This window comes from Rhea americana, unplaced genomic scaffold (assembly GCF_003343005.1).
Source record: "Rhea americana isolate MKP2758 unplaced genomic scaffold, rheAme1 scaffold_9, whole genome shotgun sequence".
In the NCBI taxonomy this organism is placed as follows: domain Eukaryota; kingdom Metazoa; phylum Chordata; class Aves; order Rheiformes; family Rheidae; genus Rhea; species Rhea americana.
The window spans coordinates 342,949-363,098 of record NW_028187088.1 but is presented as its reverse complement, the minus strand read 5'-3'; the positions used below and the strand labels follow the sequence as shown (position 1 = coordinate 363,098).

At 38.0% G+C, this 20,150-nt stretch overlaps 1 protein-coding gene across 3 annotated transcripts in view; it reads left to right on the top strand.

Moving 5' to 3' along the window:
• The window catches only part of ABCC9 (ATP binding cassette subfamily C member 9), an 84,510-nt gene that overhangs the window by 48,682 nt on the left and 15,678 nt on the right, over window positions 1–20,150 (top strand). For 2 of the 3 annotated variants that reach the window (XM_085323986.1, XM_085323984.1), the window contains exons 18-29: window positions 977–1,015; window positions 2,622–2,723; window positions 4,089–4,173; window positions 5,536–5,616; window positions 6,336–6,473; window positions 6,976–7,101; window positions 7,633–7,729; window positions 10,636–10,883; window positions 11,825–11,973; window positions 12,779–12,848; window positions 13,681–13,838; window positions 16,989–17,081. In XM_085323986.1, coding sequence (XP_085180112.1) covers window positions 977–1,015; window positions 2,622–2,723; window positions 4,089–4,173; window positions 5,536–5,616; window positions 6,336–6,473; window positions 6,976–7,101; window positions 7,633–7,729; window positions 10,636–10,883; window positions 11,825–11,973; window positions 12,779–12,848; window positions 13,681–13,838; window positions 16,989–17,081 — 1,386 coding nt within the window. The remainder of the gene's footprint in view (window positions 1–976; window positions 1,016–2,621; window positions 2,724–4,088; window positions 4,174–5,535; window positions 5,617–6,335; window positions 6,474–6,975; window positions 7,102–7,632; window positions 7,730–10,635; window positions 10,884–11,824; window positions 11,974–12,778; window positions 12,849–13,680; window positions 13,839–16,988; window positions 17,082–20,150) is intronic. The other variant, XM_085323987.1, reaches the window with a different exon arrangement.

The following is a 20,150-nucleotide window of genomic DNA, read 5'->3' as shown; positions in this document are numbered from 1 at the left end:
GGATACTTTATTTCAGAGTGCAGCAGCTATTACTGGTATCCCAGCAGGCAAATAGACTTTTCTGTCTCAGCAGTAAAATATTCATCTGGAGGATTCATAGGTTTGAGGAAGGAGGATTTGTTTGGGTTTTTTGAAGTTAGGCAGGTAACAAATTAATAATATCATTTTTTAGTCCTTTCTAATGTCTTCTTCYATTTACCTGGCATAACCTTACTCTTTTAGGTTTTGCAGTTTGCAGTGATGTGCCATCATTCCTGGCAATGGACATCATCACTATTACAGACCTCCTGTGGCTAGCATTCCATGCCCTTAACACTATTAGCAAGTCAATTAATAACAAGGGAAAGCTGCAAAATCATTCATGTCGTTACCGCCATTGTGTGTTCTTGAAAATGTATCTCATGCATACGTTCCTTAAGAAGTGAGGACTGACTGGAAAAAGCCTAGTTGTTGTGGTGTCATACCTATCTTGATGCAGACTCACTTTAATGCTGTAGTTCTGTGTTCAAAACCTGTTCTGATTCACAAGTAAAACTGTGTTATCTGCATCTTAGAAAAACGTATCAGTGAAGCCAATCCAAGAGAAATTTGAATTAGAACAGCTATCAACTTTTGCAGGTCATCAGTGGAATGGTATGGAGAAGCTGACAGTATGGAGAATGTTTTCTATACCAAGGCTGTATTAATAATTCCATTTTTAAAATAGATATTAGACTATGCTTTTCATTTTAAAGATATTTTCTATCATCCCTGTCAATTTGCCTGTTTAACAGCTACACTATAGATATGAAACTGTTGAAATTAGAAAATTATATGCTGCTAATAAGACTTTATTTTCACATTAAGAACAAAAAATCCTAACTGATGTTGTTCTTAAAATTATGTATTAACTCCAGTTTTCCTAAATATAAAACTTGCACAAAATGTTATTCTCTATATTTCCAGCTTACTAAATGTCATTTACCATAACTTACAGTGTAAATGAAACTGAACCTTCTTTTGAAGCATCCAGAAGGTATTATTTCTGTTTTTAGTGTGTTTAAATACACTCATTTGTTTCTTCAGAATCTCCTWGAACCTTCATCTTTGTACCTTTCAGCCATTTCTGTGTTTTCTTACCATGTCAATAATCATTTACTATAGGATTAACTGACAAATTGTATTAAATCCAGTGGATCCCAATCTCTTCTAGCCATTGTACCACTACCTGAGTTTAAAGTCTAACATCTTAGAAAGGCCCAAGTCTTATCTGGAAGATGTTAAGTGCTCCCAGCTCCCATTTGACACCCCTGGGAGTTTAGTGTGCTCCATATCCTGCAAGACAGGGCCTCTCTCTATCATTACCTGTGCCCTCCCRTTTGTTTGCGTGTTTTCTGATTGGCGCTGGGTTTTGTGCTGTTCCAGCTCCCCAGCTGTGCGACAGAGCAAGGTGGACAATGTGCCAAGGGAGCCAGATGTGCTCCAGCTGAAGTCGGTTAGTGATTCCAGACCTGACTTCAGCGAACGGGCCTGCAGTTTTAAGAGAAGGGCAAACTAGACCAAAAACATCTCATAAGTGGCAAACAAGTAGTGGCACACATAGCTGTGGTTGGGAGCCACATCATTATTTGAAACCTGATCATCCTGAGGACATGTTTCCATACTAGCATATATCAAACTGCTAAAACTCCTAAAAATTTTTGAGATGCTACTGACTGCTTCTAACCAGCTCTTTCTCATACCCTAGCGCCCTCTCTCTCAATAACAAACTCTAGACACTTGCGATCAAAACTATACCAAAAGTTCGGCCTAAAGCAATATAAACAAAGGGACTGAGAAGGAGTGTAAGCATTCAGATTCACAAGCCATTACCAGTTCACAYCAGCTTCATTACACATCACAGGCATCTTGTAAAAATGTCTGAAACTGCGTCTGAAATTGGATGATCTTCTTTGTCACAATACATAGGTAAATCAGCCAGAAGAAAAAAACATTCATACCCCTATTGTACAGATTTTATTAGGTATTTAGACATATTTAAATTATTTGTAAAATTATTAGACATTTAAAACTGTATCTAATAATTACTCGGGAGATTGCAATGATTCCTTACAAATCTGTATCGAACTGCCCTTGTTTTCAATATCATATCAGTCCTTCGAGGACCTAATAGACTTAAAATAAAAAGGCATCTGCAGAGGAAAAGTATTTCAGTGAACAACCATGTAAAATAATCTAAAATTTCAGAAAGCAGTGAATTACATGTACTGATGACATTTGAACAGTGCCTTTTCATTACCTGTTTTGATGTTAGAGGAAAAATTACCCAATAACTTGTCAGAAAATCTCATAATTTTGACTATTTATAATTCACTTTTGCATTGCAATTATAGTTACTAAATTGAGGTAGGTACCAGAAATTTATGGTAGAATAACCTAGAATATAGATTTTGCAATTAGGGGAGAGAGTGGGTGCTGTTCTAACAAAAGATCTCATTTAAAACTCTTCACTTTTGTAACAGTTGCTTTGTTTATGTGTTTCTCTATGTTTTTTTATGAATGCTAATTGTTACCCTCCATTCTCAGACATTTCACAGGGGTGCTTTGCTTTTTACCAATGCTTTTTATCTGTCTGTCTCTAGTAGAAACAGATACTCAGTGGCTTATGCAGCTCAGAAGCCATGGCTATTGAACGCAACAGTGGAGGAAAACATTATCTTTGGGAGCCCATTTAACAAACAGAGGTAATTATCAACCCACGTGCAGTGGCAAAAAAAAGGGAAGTTTGCAGAGTCAGAAAAGTATCAGTGCACATGTTACCCCGGGATGGATTTAGCTCACCTGACTTCAGCCATTTTAAAGGCAAATTTCTGATTTAAACTGCTCTTTCAGGGCTTCCTCTCTAATCAGGATGTGTGTCTAGAACATGTGTGAGGAATCACACATTGGCAGTGGCTCTCTCTCTCCATGGGATACAGAGGAAGTCGTATGTATATTTTTCAAGCAGCTAAAGTCAGGTGAGATGAATYTCATCCTTGGAGACCAGTGATGTTTTTTTATTTTGTTTAATGGAGCCTGAGGTTGCCAGAGGACTCTGGAATCAGAGACACTAGTCGTATTTCTTTTGAGCTTGTGTCCTTATGCTGCTGTGATCAAGGTACTGGAGCAACCACTTTACAGAAATTCCTCATGTGTTAAGATTGGGTGCCTCAAGTGTGCTTACYTCAAGGAAATAATCTTAGTTCTTCCTTGGAAAATACAGGAGAAGGGAGAGTGAAAGCTGAGGTGTGTAGCTTCTATTTCACCTACCTTGTATTTGTCCTTCTTAAGCACTTATGTCCTTCTAAAAGGTCAGCTAACAGATGCAGCGGAAAAAGTGACTTAAGGAAAACAAATTGCTGAAGATGTCAAAAGCAACGCTCACTTTGTTTTAAGTCATGAAAAAACACATCCTATTCCTCTCAGTGTGTGCTTTGCTAAGATGCATGACTGCATTCCTGCTCCAGAAAAAATTACCAATGAGTGAATATCTCACAGTCCAGATAAAACCATAAAATGTCAGGGGCCAGATTCTTACCTAGTGCAAATCAGCCTAATTTCACCCATATCAAAGGGGAAAGGCTGAATTACATCACTCAAATCGTCTGATCCCAGCTGCTTGATAGCATATCATCCAAGRTACCCCACAGAGTTAGAAATTTCCAAAGAGATTTTGAGTTCCTGCAAATGGTTTGCTGATTCTGGCAACATCAGAAGTACTGTAAGAACTCTTTGTCTTGTAATCACACTGAAGTAAATGAAGAGGAASTTAAAAGGAGAAGAATAAAAATTGATTGAAAAATTAAATACTCCAGAGTCCAGCAAAATAGTTCCATGTCAGGGAGACATGCACTCAGTAATTTAAGTCATCAAATCTTTAAAAAGTAGGCTTTCCAATAATGATCTYTAATAAAAATGTCATTTTTTATGATGCTTGCCCCACTTATTTTTGCAATTATCTGGCCATCATAGAGCCACCATAAYTTGGCAGTGAACTTGAGCTAGAGATTCTTGTGCTAGCAAAGAAAGTGGTTGGTTAAATAATTGTGATGATCGTGCTCTTTTTACAGGTACAAAGCTGTTACAGATGCGTGCTCTCTGCAGCCTGATATTGACTTACTACCATTTGGTGATCAGACAGAAATTGGAGAAAGGGTAAATAATATGGAGGCTTTTATATCTACTTGGCCTATGTATTAAGAAGATTCTCTCTGGCATCACTCACCTATGGGGGTCCCAGCCTCATAAATAACTAGTAATTCACCAGGAYTTATTGCGGTTTCTCAATATTAACWGCTACAGCATTCTGGGTAGTCATGACATTGAGCAAGGTGTTATGACAGTAGATRATATTASCATGTGATCTCTAATCTGGAGATCTCAGGACAGGGATAAATCCAAATAACTCATTTTGTTTCAGAAATCAGATTTTTCCCCCATGCATAAACTGTTTCTTCAAATGCCATAGAATTACTATATTGGATTTTATGATACATCATTAAAAAAACAGATACTGAAGGGATTAATACTGTACAGATTTGATCAGAAAATTGCAGAAGATTCATTGCAGTTATGTCAGTGAGTTTGATGTTCACTGTGGGATAAGCTTACACCAGTAAGGCGGTAGGTAACCAGATAAGTTGGCTTTAAAGTGAGTGAAAATRTAGCCCTTTTACAGTATGGCGAAGAGGTGTTGCTGTAAGTGAGCACACAGTAAATTTATATTGTATGCTGTGGCATGCAAGAAAATAGGGTTACTTGGCACTGATTTCAAATAAGCAGAGTTTTGTGCCCAAGCTCTTGTCAAACACATCTCCATTGCAATCTGAATATGTGAATGAGTTAGTTTAATAAAACTGACTTTGGCATCCCAATAATATATGTATGGCAGAATGAAGCTTAATTGAAACATCCTTGGGTAACTTGGACACCTGGACAAGGCTGAGCTGTACAGCCACAGCACAGMTCTTGTTTGGCAAGTTAATTGGGTCATTAACACTTCAGAGATGTGCACATGAGCAGTYATACATCCTTGGACTGCACTGTGGACATGCCAGAAGTGAAACTGTCATCTTAGTGGCTGAGAAACTCTTGGAAACGGGAAAACAATTTTATTAACCAYTCCTTTTTGAATAGATACATCTTAGTTTTTATTTTGTTAATATTAAAAAAATAAAACTTTCTTCCTTGTTCTGCTGTATTTCAAAAAAAATTTTTTTTGATCATAATATTCTCTGTTTTGCTTAGGTAATTTGATGTTAGTATTGATTGYTTTTTTCAATCTAAGAAGCCTACTGTGCTTAGGGAAGATGTTTATAATTCATGATTAGTTTCTGAATAATCATTTTTTCTTGGGATATTTTACGAGGATTACACTTATTTATCAACAGGATTAGCACTTTAACTAAGCTTTTCCTTTTTATCAGAACTCTGTGTAATCACAAAATACCACATTTCTCATATCCTASCATAATGTTTATTCAAATGTGCATATTTCTGATCCATTATATTCATTAGGGGATTAATTTAAGTGGCGGCCAACGACAGAGGATCTGCGTAGCACGAGCACTCTATCAGAACACCAATATTGTCTTCCTGGTAAGATTATTCTTTCTCATATGAAGTATGGAAAGGTAGTAATAAACCTGTCATTCCTTATATTTGGCTTTTCTATATGGACTTGTATTCAACATCCAATGCAAATTACAGAGACAAGATATAAACCACCAGAGGCAGTACCAAAGCATACTGAGAGACTGATGAAGGAGGGATCATTTAGAGATTAACATTGGAAGAGGGTAACAGATTCTTCAACTTGCACTCACTCGCAGTGATGACCTAGTATCAACACATTCCTACAGAAATCAACAGAATTTCTGGATAAGGAAAAGCATCATAATGAAGCTAATTCTGGGAAATGAAAAGATTGAGTATTCAGCAGTCTACTACTGAATATTTGTATACTAACATCCTTGCTGAGAGACCTCTGGAGAAGCCAAGAAATGAAGTCTGAGTATTGYCTGACTGCTAGCCATACTCAGTCCAAGTATCTAGTATCCAAGTGGATCTAGTCTTCCCAATCAGGTTTACCTCATACTGTCACTGTGCCACCAGCACTATAGATCTAGACGTGACAAATGAACTGAGTTATTGATATGAATCAAAGAGAATGGATTCTGGCTCACTGTTTCATTGTTTGGCCGTCTGACTAGGTCTTAGTCATTAGAAGTGCTGAAATATTAGTAATGGCAGATGTTTCTATTTTTAAAAAACTTCTGAAAGAAGACGGTTTTGATTTTTTTTCTTTTTTATTTCAGGATGACCCGTTCTCTGCACTGGACATTCACTTAAGTGATCACTTAATGCAGGAAGGGATTTTGAAGTTTCTCCAAGAAGACAAAAGGACTCTTGTTCTTGTGACACATAAGTTACAATATCTACCACATGCTGACTGGGTAAGAGAGGAGACACCGTGATGCAAATTTGCTAATGGTGAACATAAATTTGAAGCTAGCACCATGACACTTGATGAGATCACTATTTTTTGCTGTAATAGAGTTTCTTCTTCCGGATTCTCTAAGTCAGATGGCTAACAACTTTAGGAAGTATATGTTTTATAGTAATAGGAATAACTTTGCTTTCACATTATTTGCAAAAACTTTTTGATTGAAAGCCACAGCAGAATTGTGACTTAACTGCAAGTATGACTATTAATTATTATGCCTTGTCCATGCTTTTTACAAGTAAATTTGGGAACAAATAAGCATAGCTTATAGATGTTTCAGTGTATGGGCTGTGTCAACAARCTTTAAAAGTTGTTGATAAAATATTGTTGAATACAATAAACACAGAAATCTGCATATTGGTAATCTCACCAGTATTGAGACATGTCTTGCAGCATCCAGGTCARTGATTATGGTATATGTCACTGAGAAGACCTATTGAATATTTTCCTAGATCATTGCAATGAAGGATGGAATGGTGCTTAGGGAAGGGACACTAAAGGATATACAAACCAAAGATACTGAGCTTTACGAACACTGGAAAACTCTGATGAATCGCCCGGATCAAGAATTGGAAAAGGTAAATAGGAATATTTGGGCAAGGATGGACTTTCTGGAAGGAAATGTTTTTTTTCAATTAATTAAAAAAATGAAAACATGTCAGCAAGCCAAYTTTAAGCTAAACTTTAAGGAAAAACTTGTGAACTGGAAGAAGCTTYGAGAACTGGAATAGACTGTCTAGGAAGTGTGTGGTATATTTATCACAGGAGGTCTTTAAGAGCACATTAGACAAACATCTTTTTAGGATGGGCACAGTTGATAYTTTGCTGTGGCAAGGGGCAAACTAAATGGCTTCCTAAAATCTCCGATAGCCCTATTTTCTGAGAGCCCTATTATCATTCTAGAAGAGAGGGAATGAAAAAATGGAGGAAGGAGAGAGGGGAAAAAGTCAACAAAGCAGGTTTTTCTGAAACATAAATCCTAAAATACTGTGCTTTTGCATTCAGTGAACTAAATGATCCAAATAAACTCTCTTTGAGGTTACTTTTGGTGCTGAAACAGTGCCAGACAGCTGAACTCTCCAATTAATGAAAATGTTTTCTTATTACAGGAAATGGAAGCTGATCAGACTACTCTGGAGAGAAAAACGCTTAGGAGAGCAATGTACCCCAGAGAATCCAAAGCACAACTGGAAGAYGAAGATGAAGGTATGTTTTATCTCTTCACTTCATTTACTCTATTAATATGTATCATTGCCTTTAYGCTTGAATAATACCTGGGTATATTGTTACTACTTTGGTAGTAACATTATTTTGACTTATTTAGAATATGACTTGGTTAATGGATTCTAAACAGAGTTCTCTATATGTTGTGCAAGGCCAAAGGGGTACAAAAACAARTTAGCTTCTGTACTAACCAGTACTACCAGGAGGTATTGAAGGGTGAGACAGAAGTAAAACAGTCWCAAGAAATGTAGTTAATGTAAATTGAGGTAGTTCTGTCTAGTCGTTGGCAGAATGCTGTTAGATCAGTTATGGCTGTGAATAGTCTGTCCTAGGCTTTTAAAATACCACTGTATAATCAAGTTTATAGCTGTTTTCAATATCTTTTTAGTTATGGATTTAGTTATGGCTGTTTTTCAAACTGAATCTATTTGTGGGAATAGTTTGAGGATTTATTCTTAAGCTTAGCTTCTTGTGTCTCCCTGGTCTTGGTGGAGTAGAGTAGTGTGAGATTCAGATTGCCTTACTTTTCAAATTGGGTGAAGATTTTATTGGCARCTGTCAATAAGACCCCTCAAGAACATTTCTGGGATACTAGACCAGGCATAGAGAGTAGTTAGTCCTGGCAAGCAGTAGGATGGTGCCAGGGAAGAGAAGAGATGAACTGCATGCTTCCTCATAACTCTAAGGGAGCAAAAAACCACAGGGATTCTCATGGCAATGTTGAAATGACTGTAGAAAGCACACTGGCTTTTTGCAGGCTATTTAATGCTGCCRTATATCTCATCTGACAAAACTCATGATGGATTGCCATCTTAAGTCAGGGGTCAATAGAGCYAGAACTGCTCCATTTCAAAGAGATTCCCATCACCTCATGAGGTTCAACAAGGGCAAGTGCAGAGTCCTGCACCTAGGGAAAAATAACCCTAGGCACCAGTACAGGCTGGGGATTGACCTGCTGGAGAGCAGCTCTGCAGAGAAGGACCAGSGAGTCCTGGTGGACAACAAGTTGACCATGAGCCAGCAATGTGCCCTTGTGGCCAGGAAGGCCAATGGTATCTTGAGGTACATTAGGAAGACTGTTGTCAGCAGGTTGAGGGAGGTGATCCTGCCCYTCTATTCAGCCCTGCTGAGGCCTCATCTCAAATACTGCATCCAGTTCTGGGCTCCCYRGTACAAGAGAGRCATGGARCTACTGGAGAGAGTCCAGCATAGGGCTACAAAGATGRTCAGAGGGCTGGAGCATCTGCCCTGTGAGGAACAGCTGTGAGAGCWGGGCCTCTTCAGCCTGGGGAAGAGAAGACTGAAGGGGGATCTTATCAATGTGTATAAGTTTCTGAATGGAGGGTGTCAAGGGGATGGGGCCAAACTCTTTTCAGTTGTCCCATGTGACAGMACAAGAGGCAATGGGCAGAAACTGAAGCACARGAAGTTCTGCCTGAATGTGAGGAGGAATTTCTTTCCTGTGAGAGTGACAGAGCATTGGAACAGGTTGCCCAGAGAGGTTGTGGGGTCTCCTTTTCTGAAGATATTCAAGGCCCACCTTGATGCAACCCTGTCTAGCATGCTGTAGGTGACCCTGCTTGAGCAGGGAGGTTGGACTAGATGATCTCCAGAGGTCCCGTCCAACCTTACTGATTCTATGATTCTATCATCACTGTGCAATAGGCAGTGCTGAACTCCAAAGCACCTGAGATGAACATGGTGGCTTCATAGTTCYTTAGTGGAGCTGAACAGAATACCTCCTAGTATGTCATCATCACACWTATCAGTAGAATTCTTGGAGATGTTTAATCAAGGTCAGTCCCAAGCTCCTACTTTTGATCTTTGCAGGACAGCCTTGTCAACAACCTAATCCAAGAGACTAGAAACCAATATCTTCTTCCAGGGGTAAGACAGAAAACACAGGGAAAAGAGACATGTCCATATAGTCTCTGCAAAATACAGACATCATTGGGATCATAAAACAGATATCAGCAACTTTATGCTTGAAAAGTAACCTGGCATCGCATTCGAGCCACCCATACTTATTATGTCACCCATTACATGACTGGGATTGTATGCAGAGTCTCTATGTCCCAAAACATRTGTAATTTCAACTTCAGGAAATCACTTACTAATTCATTTTTAATATTCAGAATCAGAAATATGTTTAATGTACTGTAAGTTTAAGACTGCCTAGTAAAAGCAGGTCAACATTTGCCTTCCCAAGTGTGTCCTGCAGGACTGTTAGATGTTAYAGTCTTATTATTTGGAGAAATATAATCTTTAAAAGGTATTGTGAATGTATATATGAAATATACATCTTCCAGAACAGAAGTCTGCCACTATGTTGTATTTCAGTATGATGTGAATGATTATCATAWCATCAAAAGTAGGACTGGAAGAAGTCTTAATCTTGTGTCTGAGCTCCTTTATATAGATAAAATTTTAGTACTGCTAAATAACGTTGAAGTGAAATTCTCTTATGCAACAGATGACAGTGCCTCTGGATGGAAAGCCTGGGAAAGCATTCTATCTTTCCATGTAACTCTAAGTGATCTGCTGACTATGTAATAGAAACAGCTGAACAGGTTGGGAAAGGTTTTGAGCTTTCCAGGCCTAGTATCTACTATAAATGCAGTCAAAACTGAAGACTTGACTTACAAAAATATTTTCTTAACGAAACTATATCTAGTCAAAGATTGACAGTCCATAGAGTTGCTCAAAGAGCATGAGGAAATTCTTATGAAAATATGTATGAAGTGTTTGCTGTTTTCAATGTTAAATTGAAATTTGTCATTAAAACGTACAATTCAAAACAAAAAAGTCAAACAAATCCAATAAAAACAGGGAAAATCCCCTGTGAAGTACTGAATCCAGACTAATTTGATCAAATGTCTGAGTCACAGAGGAAGAAGAGGAAGAAGATGAAGATGACAATATGTCAACTGTCTTAAGACTCAGGACAAAGATGCCATGGAAAACCTGCTGGAGATATCTAACATCTGGAGGATTTTTCTTGCTCTTTCTGATGATTTTCTCAAAGTTGTTAAAACACTCAGTTATAGTAGCCATAGATTATTGGCTGGCTACATGGACATCCATGGACAATGCAAATGAACCCAAGAACATTGACGACGTTAAGAGCACAAAGAAGGTGGGCCATATCTTGGCAAAACTTTTTCTTTACTAGAAAAAAAAAGAAAGTATTCTCACATAATTATTTGCTGTTCATCTAAAACTAGTTAAACTAGAAAGATAAATATAGTCAGATCAATTATTATATAGAATAAGCGAATTAAGATAAAATATAAGACAATTCAARTTTTATCAACTTTTTTAAACATATAAAACTGAAAAAGAAGCACAGTTCAGGTTAGAAAAATTATTGACTTACATTTTCAAAGGTAGAAAACTCATGCTAAACTTTACCATCTGTGTTTTTTAATAACTAAGTGAATGACCCCATTTTCCTAAGTGCTGGGTATGCAGTTATGTCCTGCCAGATAAAAACATTCTCCAAAAGTTCTACTTAAATAGGATTTGCTTATTGTTGTAGATTCGGCTAAYATACAAATATCTCAGCAGAATCCACTTGGTAAACTTTCAGAAGGCTTAAATTTGTTATAGCCCTGCCAGATTAGTTTAGGATTTGCTCTGTGAATTTTTGTGGTGCTTTCACTTAATGGTGTAGACCTTTCCAATGTCTCTCAAATGCCTAAATTCTTGAGAGGTTCTACTCTGTTTGTCTGAATTTATCAGCTAACAATTTGCATATTTACATATTTATCAAGTCAGTTTATCTTCATAGTTCTAAGTACTTTCACTTCAGGGTCTTGAAGGATGCYCATCAGTAGCTTGAGGGATCTTGAACATGGCCAGATCTTCTAATTATGTGAACTTGATGAATTGCAATTCCAGGACAGTTCTCTTATTTCTCAAAGATTATATTAAAATAATTATGCAGCACATGCATTCTGACATACCAGCTGATTAGTGCTGGGTGCTAATTTTGAAGAGTAGTGGATTGGGCTCTTCGTAGTAGGGAAAAAAACAGTGTGTTTATTTCTAGGATTGATGTATTTGTCATTTTATTAGACCTATCATGTAGCTGTGTTCAGCATCCTTTCCGGAGCAGGGATTGTCCTTTGCCTCATCACATCTCTGACTGTGGAGTGGATGGGCCTCACAGCAGCCAAAAACCTACACCATAATCTACTCAACAAGATCATCCTCGGGCCAATCAGGTACAGCAAAAATAATGTTCCTCCTGAAAAGCTACGTGGTTGGAAACTGTGCTCTTTGTAACTGGAAGGGTACTCCTGTGGAAAGTTCTTTTCTTGYCTTTTTTCTTCAAGTCCTCAAAAAGTGAAAATAAAGTGATGAAGGGAAAAATATTTTCATGAAATTCTGACCCTTTCTTTCATCTGCCTGAAATGTAAATGTSAGGTGGCTAGCAACTCCCAAGGCTTGAGTGTCAAGGAAGATTTTGAGTGCAGACCTAGCTCAAGGGCACCAGTTCCAAGGCGGAGCAATGGGCATGTGGTTGAACAATGTGGACACCAAGCTGCTTCGAACAGCCGGGAGCTATGTTCTGTGCACACTAACTGCAGCCTCACACAGGCAGTGGATCGGCCAAAAGGATGCCTGCATACTGAGTACAGTTATCACAGTTCTTTCATGAAACGACTGAGTCTCAGTGCCCTGTCCTATGCAGGATGTTGAATGGCAGTCAGGGACAGCATGTGACCTTTGAGATGGATCTTAAACCTTGAGGGAGACAGGGCATGAATGAAAGAGTAAAGGACAAGATGACAGCTTTTTGGAAGAGGAGGCTTAAAAGTTAGGGAATAAAATTATCAACAGAACCATTTGGATAATCAGAATGCAGACATTATGATTCGATGTGTTATTTATCTTTACTGCTTGGTTTAGCTGGACACAATGGCTGTGCAATGGCTGGACACAAGCCTATGTTCTATCTGACCGGGCTTTTTATACAAAACTGGAATGCCTTGTCAGCTAACTTTTTGCTTTTACTTTGTTCAACAGGTTCTTCGATACAACTCCATTGGGGCTAATTCTAAATCGCTTCTCTGCTGATACAAATATCATTGATCAGGTAGACATATCAATATATTCTGTTTTAGAGTATCTTGGMTCTGTAAGTTGTCACCTAACTACTGAACAGAGGATGTATTAAAGTGCTCAATAGAGAAAGACATAGCAAAAAACAGTTCTGGAGATGATAAAAGAAAAAAAGACAAATTCAAAATAGAAATTATATGTACTCTTTCAGCAATGAATGAACATTGTAGAGGATGGCTGGCTCTCTATCTCTTCACAACCAGAATAGGACTGGTTGCTTCTGTTGGAAGATTTGTGTTAGCAAAACACAAGATTTTTTGCTCAAAACAGGAATAAATAGGGTAAAACATGATAACATTTAGCATATGGGAGTACATATGAAATAATTAGATAACTGCTCCTGGCTGTAGTATACATAACTTTAGAGCATTCAGGAGAGAAAGGGATGCTTCTRCTATGCCTGTGAATCAAAATGTTTGGATGAGCAATAATCCTGAATGTAAGGGTGGTGGGAAAACAGAAGAAAAAATGCAAGGCTCTGAGAAAGAGCATGCTGTTTCTGTAAATATTTGGTGTACCAAGAACAATATCTCTTTCTTGCCTGTTATTTAAACAAGATGGAAATGGCTCCTACTTCCCCGTAATCTCTGAAACACTGACCTCTAGAAAATCCTGATGACTCATTTTTAACTTCTGCACGCTACAGCAGTGGACCAATGTGAACAGATAGTCTCTCGGTATAAAGGGAACGCCAGTTAGTGGAAAGTGATGATTGTTCCACTTTCCCTATGGTTCTCTACAGGGAAAGGCRTGTAGTGGTACTCTCTGTGATTTTTGTTTTATATATTTTCTTCTTTTTGCTCTAGCACATTCCTCCTACCCTAGAGTCACTTACCCGGTCCACCTTACTCTGCCTGTCAGCCATTGGAATGATCTCATATGCCACTCCATGGTTCCTTGTTGCCCTCGTGCCTCTCGGGATTGCTTTTTATTTTATCCAGAAATACTTCAGAGTTGCTTCCAAGTATGTATTAAAAAAGTGTCCTTTTAAAAATTTGTGTGTAAGGATTTTGATGGAATGTGAGGTGGATGAAGCTAATCAAAGGGAAAATTTGTCATAGTGACTATGGTATCCTTCTTTCAATCCTGGGGTATGCATTTGAGCCATATGCTGGAAGATGTCAGCTGACCTGACTGGGTATGAATGGGGTATGATGGGAAGTGATACTAGCTGCATCCCTCTTTTATAYGGTTTGTTCCAGAAACCGGTTAGCRTGAAATTTATTAGTCAACTGACCTATCTAGAATCTGGTCAAAGCTTAACTTTGACCTTCTGAGAGTTAGTCAAGAATGGAAAATAACTTCCTGGATTAACATCAATTACAGCTTTTTCTTCATCATAATAGAAAAAAACAGAGAGTCATTTCCACTGTACAGCAACATTTCATATTCAGAATGATTTGGCTGATTGTAAAGATCACTTTTTTCACGGAAAATTGTGTCATGATTTCTTAGCATTATGACTTTCAATGCTAAATCTAATACATATTTTTGTRAAGCATCTTTAGAAAGGCATTCAAGTTTTTTTTATAAATTTAATCAGTCATGCTTTTTTTTTTTTTAAAAAAAAAAATCATCCATCTGGCTAGTTATACTCCACTTCTCGATACTTAAAAATACCCAGTAAGGTGCCCACTGACAGAAAATGCRTGGAGACAAAATAACCTACCATCATTTGCAACTGTCACTTCAGGTCCCATCATTGCAGTCAGCACATGATAAAGCATTAACTAATGTTTTGTAGAATCCACATAAGAGAAACACTGATTTTCAACTGAGTGATCCAGTATAGGTGGCTTCATAGACAATTACCTCTAGACTCTTATCTAGATAGCCCAAGAAAGATTTCTGTGAGTTATCCCCTTTCTGTTAGTTATCCCACTTGAATCAGTGGATCAGATAGGGTACAGAGTGACATGCGAATAATTTAGCTCCACTGTGGCCTAGTGTTCTGTAGCTTTTCTCAGAATTTCCAAGATTTATTCATAGGTAAATTCTGAAATCAGAATTAGCAAAATGGAAATGTTTAATTTTGAAACAGTTTGCTTAAATTTTCCAAGATTTCCCAGAAGCTTTGTCCTTTCCCTTTCAGTTTTCCAAACTAAAGTTGTACCTGGCACTGCAGCAGGTCTCAGATGTGGCTGAAGATCAGGAGACCTGATTTCATTCTTAACTCCATTATGATCTTCTGAGTGTCATCCTGTTCTGCCACACAGAGCACTGTACACTGTTTAAATATCTTTCTTAAAAATACACAAGAATAAGCAAAATCTCATGTATTTTACTGCAGGGAACCACTATGGTTTCTCTCTGTGATTTTATATTTGAAAGTAAAGCTTCCACCCATTTCCAAACCTGTTTTTTCTCACTGAAAGCCATACTGTGTGAGCCAACAAGAGGTTGGTCACTCCTGTAGAGACATATCTACTGGCTCTGCAACTGCTTATGTTGTGCAAGCCCATAATTACCTCATTCATTTTATTCCATTACAATTTTCTGGAAAAATCTATGTTAGCAAGCACTTTTAAAAGATCTATTTAAATTACTTTTAATCACTTGTGAGGCATCCAGGGTTGAGTTGTATTCTTTTACTTTACAATAGAAATGAAGGATGAATGCAACAGTTATTTCTAGAAAAGTTGTTCTTTTGAAATGTATGATGAAGAAATAGATTGAGCCAGTATTTATAACATGCTTGCATGTAGCACTACTATTAAGGCATATGAGCTTCACTAATTTTTAGAAATGCAAATATTTACAGTATTTCTTGCAGCAGTTTGACTCCTTGTCATATTTTCCATTACAACTTTCAAAAACTGCAGTGTGTTTTCCATCATAAATTAGAAATAGAGTATATTTATCATCAAAATACAAACAGCAAATTCACTTCTGTATATGCAACATTCAGCATCATGGATCAGATATTTTTCCTGAGTTATCTAATAGCATATGGTGCTATAGTAGGATTTGCATTAAGCGTTTAAATTGCTAATGCTTTGACCTTTCTTCTGTTCATATTTACACAGATGGCTGTTATGCCAATGGTAGAGTATGACAGAGTGTTCTCAGTGTGTAAAGAAAGTTGTATTTGTCTCTGTGGTTTGGAAAACATTTTTATTTCAGCAGATTGGAACTTTTAGGTTTATATTCCTCCGTGTAGGATTTGAAAATAAGATCAGTGAATAATTGAGTAAATTTCTTACCCATGTTCTTTATTTCTGTATCACAGCTATCTCTATTTCAACTGACATGGAATATTAAGACTACAAGTAGAAGATCTGYTATCCTCTGTTATATTTTATGTTCAGGATGTAACGCAGATATTCAAAATGAGGCAAGGTTTATATGGAAAGGCACAGTCTTTATTAGGCCGGCTGATATAGCTGCAATAAAACAGACAAGCTTGCAGATACASAAGCTCTAATTTATACCTGATGCAGGAGCTACAAACTTCATGCTATAGATTTAAAAATCATGTTCTGTTCTGAGTTTCAGTTAATTATATTAATAAATTAGATTATTTGAGAGTAAAAGATGATTAAGTGGTTAGAATCTGACTAAAATTCACAGCAGGATTTTAGCTAGAATAGAGAAGACAATGTCATTATTGTAGTGAGACAAAGAGGAAAGGAGGGGTAGAAATGATTACATTTGGGTAAGTGACCGGTGGCCACTTGTGATGGCTGGTCATGAAGAAAACCATAATATACCACAAAACCACTATCTTTGTCCACTATAGGTTCTTTTTAGTATTTACTATCTTTATTATTTTTTCACTCAGGCTCACCCTCTGAAGGTATTTTGTAGTGATCCCTTAAAATAACTCAAAGCTGGAACTGTAGAAGAGGCCACTTCTATGCTTAGCTGTGACCAAAATCTGGAACTGTAGAGGCAGCTTGGAGAGAGACTTTTGCTTATTTCAGAAAACTTTAATATCAAAAGAGAAATGTGAGACTTCCAAGTCAGTTTCTTTTTGATATAGAAAGAGTATTCTGTATGATCCTGAAAAGGCCATGTGCGATAAAATGTTTATTGTTATCTGCTATGCAGTAAAATATCAACAAATAGTGATGTTTATACCGTAATGGCTGCCTTTTGCTTCTCTTACTTCCAGAGACCTCCAGGAACTTGATGATAGCACCCAGCTACCTTTACTCTGTCACTTCTCGGAAACAGCAGAGGGACTTACTACCATTAGAGCATTCAGGTCTGTGAAAAAAATGATAAGAGGCTTGGGTTCTGTTCTAGCCCATGCGGCTTGCTTGGAGCATTTCTGAGGGCAAAATATTTGATTTGTTGAGCTTYAATTAAGCCATTTATAAAAGAGAAGCAATATTTGTTTTAACACTTCCTTGTCACACCTTTAAACATTTCAGAGTATGTGTTCATACAAGCTAATTTTTCTGTATTGATTTTCTGCTGAGTTAAAGATAATTTTTAAACTTTGAAGGTGTTTAGTTTAACCACACCTTGTTTTGACAGTAAGGAGCTCTCCTTTGCAGGGGAGGCACAGGCATCAATGCTCTAGGACCCCCACGCTGTCTCCTACAGTCTGCGCTACTCAAATGCCTCAGAATCATTTCAGCCCACTTCTTAGGCAGGGAAACAGCATTATTGTATCCTCCATCCAAAAAGTGAGAAACTAAACAGGATTTCTAACAGTGACAGAGCAGACTTGAACTTAATATTTAAAAACTTAACCTCGTCTTTGTGCTGCCATTCAGAGAGACCTGGAGAGACTGGAGAGCTGGGCGGAGAGGAACCTYATGAGGTTCAACAAGGGCAAGTGCAGAGTCCGGCGCCTAGGGAAAAATAACGCTAGGCACCAGGACAAGCTGGGGACTGACCTGCTGGAGAGCAGCTCTGCAGAGAAGGACCTGGGAGTGCTGGTGACAAGTTGACTATAAGCCAGCAATGTGTCTTTGTGTCCAAGAATGACAATGGCATCTTGGGGTGCATTAGGAAGAGTGCTGACAGCAGGTCAAGAAAGGTGATCCTGCCCCTCTACTCAGCCCTGGTGAGGCCACATCTCAAATACTGTGTCCAGTTCTGGTCTCCCCAGTACAAGAGAGACATGGAGCTACTGGAGAGAGTCCAGCATAAGGTTATGAAGATAATCAGAGGACTGGGGCATCTCCGCTGTGAAGAAATACTGAGAAAGCTAGGCCTGTTTAGCCTGTAGAAGAGGAGACAGAGAGGGGATCTTATCAAWGTACAGAAATACCTTAAGGGATGGTGTCAAGAGTATGGGGGCAGACTCTTTTCAGTGGTGCCAAGCGATAAGACCAGAGACAATGAGCACAATCTGAAACACAGAAAGTTCCACCTGAATATGAGGRAAAACTCTTTACTGTGAGAATGACAGAGCACTGGAAGAGGTTGCCCAGAGAGGTTGTGGAGTCTCCTTCTCTGGAGAGATTTAAAAACCTGTCTAACATGCTCTAGGTGATCCTGCTTGAGTAAGGGGGTTGGTCTAGATGATCTCCAGAGGTCCCTTCCAATCTTAACCATTCTGTGATTCTGTGATTCTTGCTAATCAAAACTGAAAAATGAAATTCCAGAATAATTCAGATAATTCTTTTGATTTTCTATGTACGTATTTTCTCTCTTCTTACCACATGAAAGGTAGGCCAAATTCTCCTCCTACATTCACTAGATGATAGCTAATGTAACTCTGTCAAAATGCCAACTTGATGTTGTCCCCAAGTAAGTGTATCTTTTTGTACATTAAAGAATTTTAGTGCAAATCACATGGTACTGCTATTTACATATTCACTAGATCAGCCTCAACTCAGCAAGGGACTTCCGACATTTTTCCCAACCCTACTGAAGCTAGTCCATTGCAGCCATATCTTTTAGGCTGAATTTAACCCCACATGCCTGTTTCCAGCAAGATGGAGGTGGGCTGAGTAGGGGAGACTCAAAAGAGTAACGAGTCAGCAGCTAGAAGAACATTCTTCACAAAAGAATGACAAATTTTCTCAGACTTTCATTGCTTAATGCTAGCTTTGGGACCCAAGCTAACAGTTCACAGTGCTACARAAAGGACTGTGTCAGGACAGGCAAAATGTTGTTTCTTTGTTGAAGAGATGTGAGACAATGGTCAACACAAAATGTTCTAACAGGCTTTACTGATGAGAATGATATATTAAAACAGTAAGTCATAATTAAGGCCTAATGTTGACATATGCTTCATGAGAGGTTCAGAGTGGTCTTTCATCACATTATCTTTTAAAAAAGATGAAGGAGCTTGGCGCTCTTTGGAAGTCATTCAATTATTCTTTACCTTACAACACAGCAACACTGGCTTGGACAGCAGAGAGAAAAAGCCCTAGGAAMGGAACAGACACTGTAACCGATCATTTGAGTTCTCCAGAATCACCACCAATAAGAATCAGAGCCTTTTCATTTCCCCATCTATGGTCCCATGTCAACCAAACCTGAAGTCTCCAGAAGTTTTTATCAGCAAGGTCRTATTTGCTAATAATCCTGTTAGTCACTCTCTGTAGTTTGAGTTCAGTATGTTCCAGGATAAAATAGAGCAACTCCTCATATAACTTACCACAAAGTAGCACAGTTGGATCAGAAAGTGATTTCAGTGACCTTTGCTGTTTGTCATCTGGCAGGATAAAGGTCTAAGACTGTCCAGAGGATGAGCTGGACGTGGATGAAAAGATACAGATTGAGCATGTCAGATTTTCCATTAGGAAAACAGGAGTTTTGTTGCCAGAAGGACAGACGTGAGCACAATATTCACTGAATCTTTGCTCCTCCCCACGTCATTACTGTTACAAGTTGTTATTCTGGGGGGGTTGCTTGTCACGTTTACAAGCTGCACAAAATAAAACCAAGGAAATAATGTATCAGCATGAAAAGGCAAAAAAACCCCAAGGTTTTGAGCAGAACAAAGGTTACAGGTGCCTCACAGCAGAGCCCTGAAACTTTGAAGTAGAAGAATTTGCCATGATAAAACAGATTATAAGATGTTTGATAAAGTTTGGCTGTTTTTTTCTCCAGGTTGACTTCTACCTTAGTTTTCTTTGAAGCTACACCTTTGATTTTTTTTTTTTTTTTTTTTTTTTTTTTTTTTTTTTTTTTTTTTAAGTGATAGTATTGACAGTGGAATGTGAAACAATAAAATGTTTTCCATCTGACTGCCAGTCAGAACCTCAAGTACTGTAAGGCCCCATAAATTTAACGCATTTATGCCAATAGAGATTTTGCTCCCCAAAATCTAGGCACTCTTTTCTTTTACTGGTTTTTAAACACTACCAGC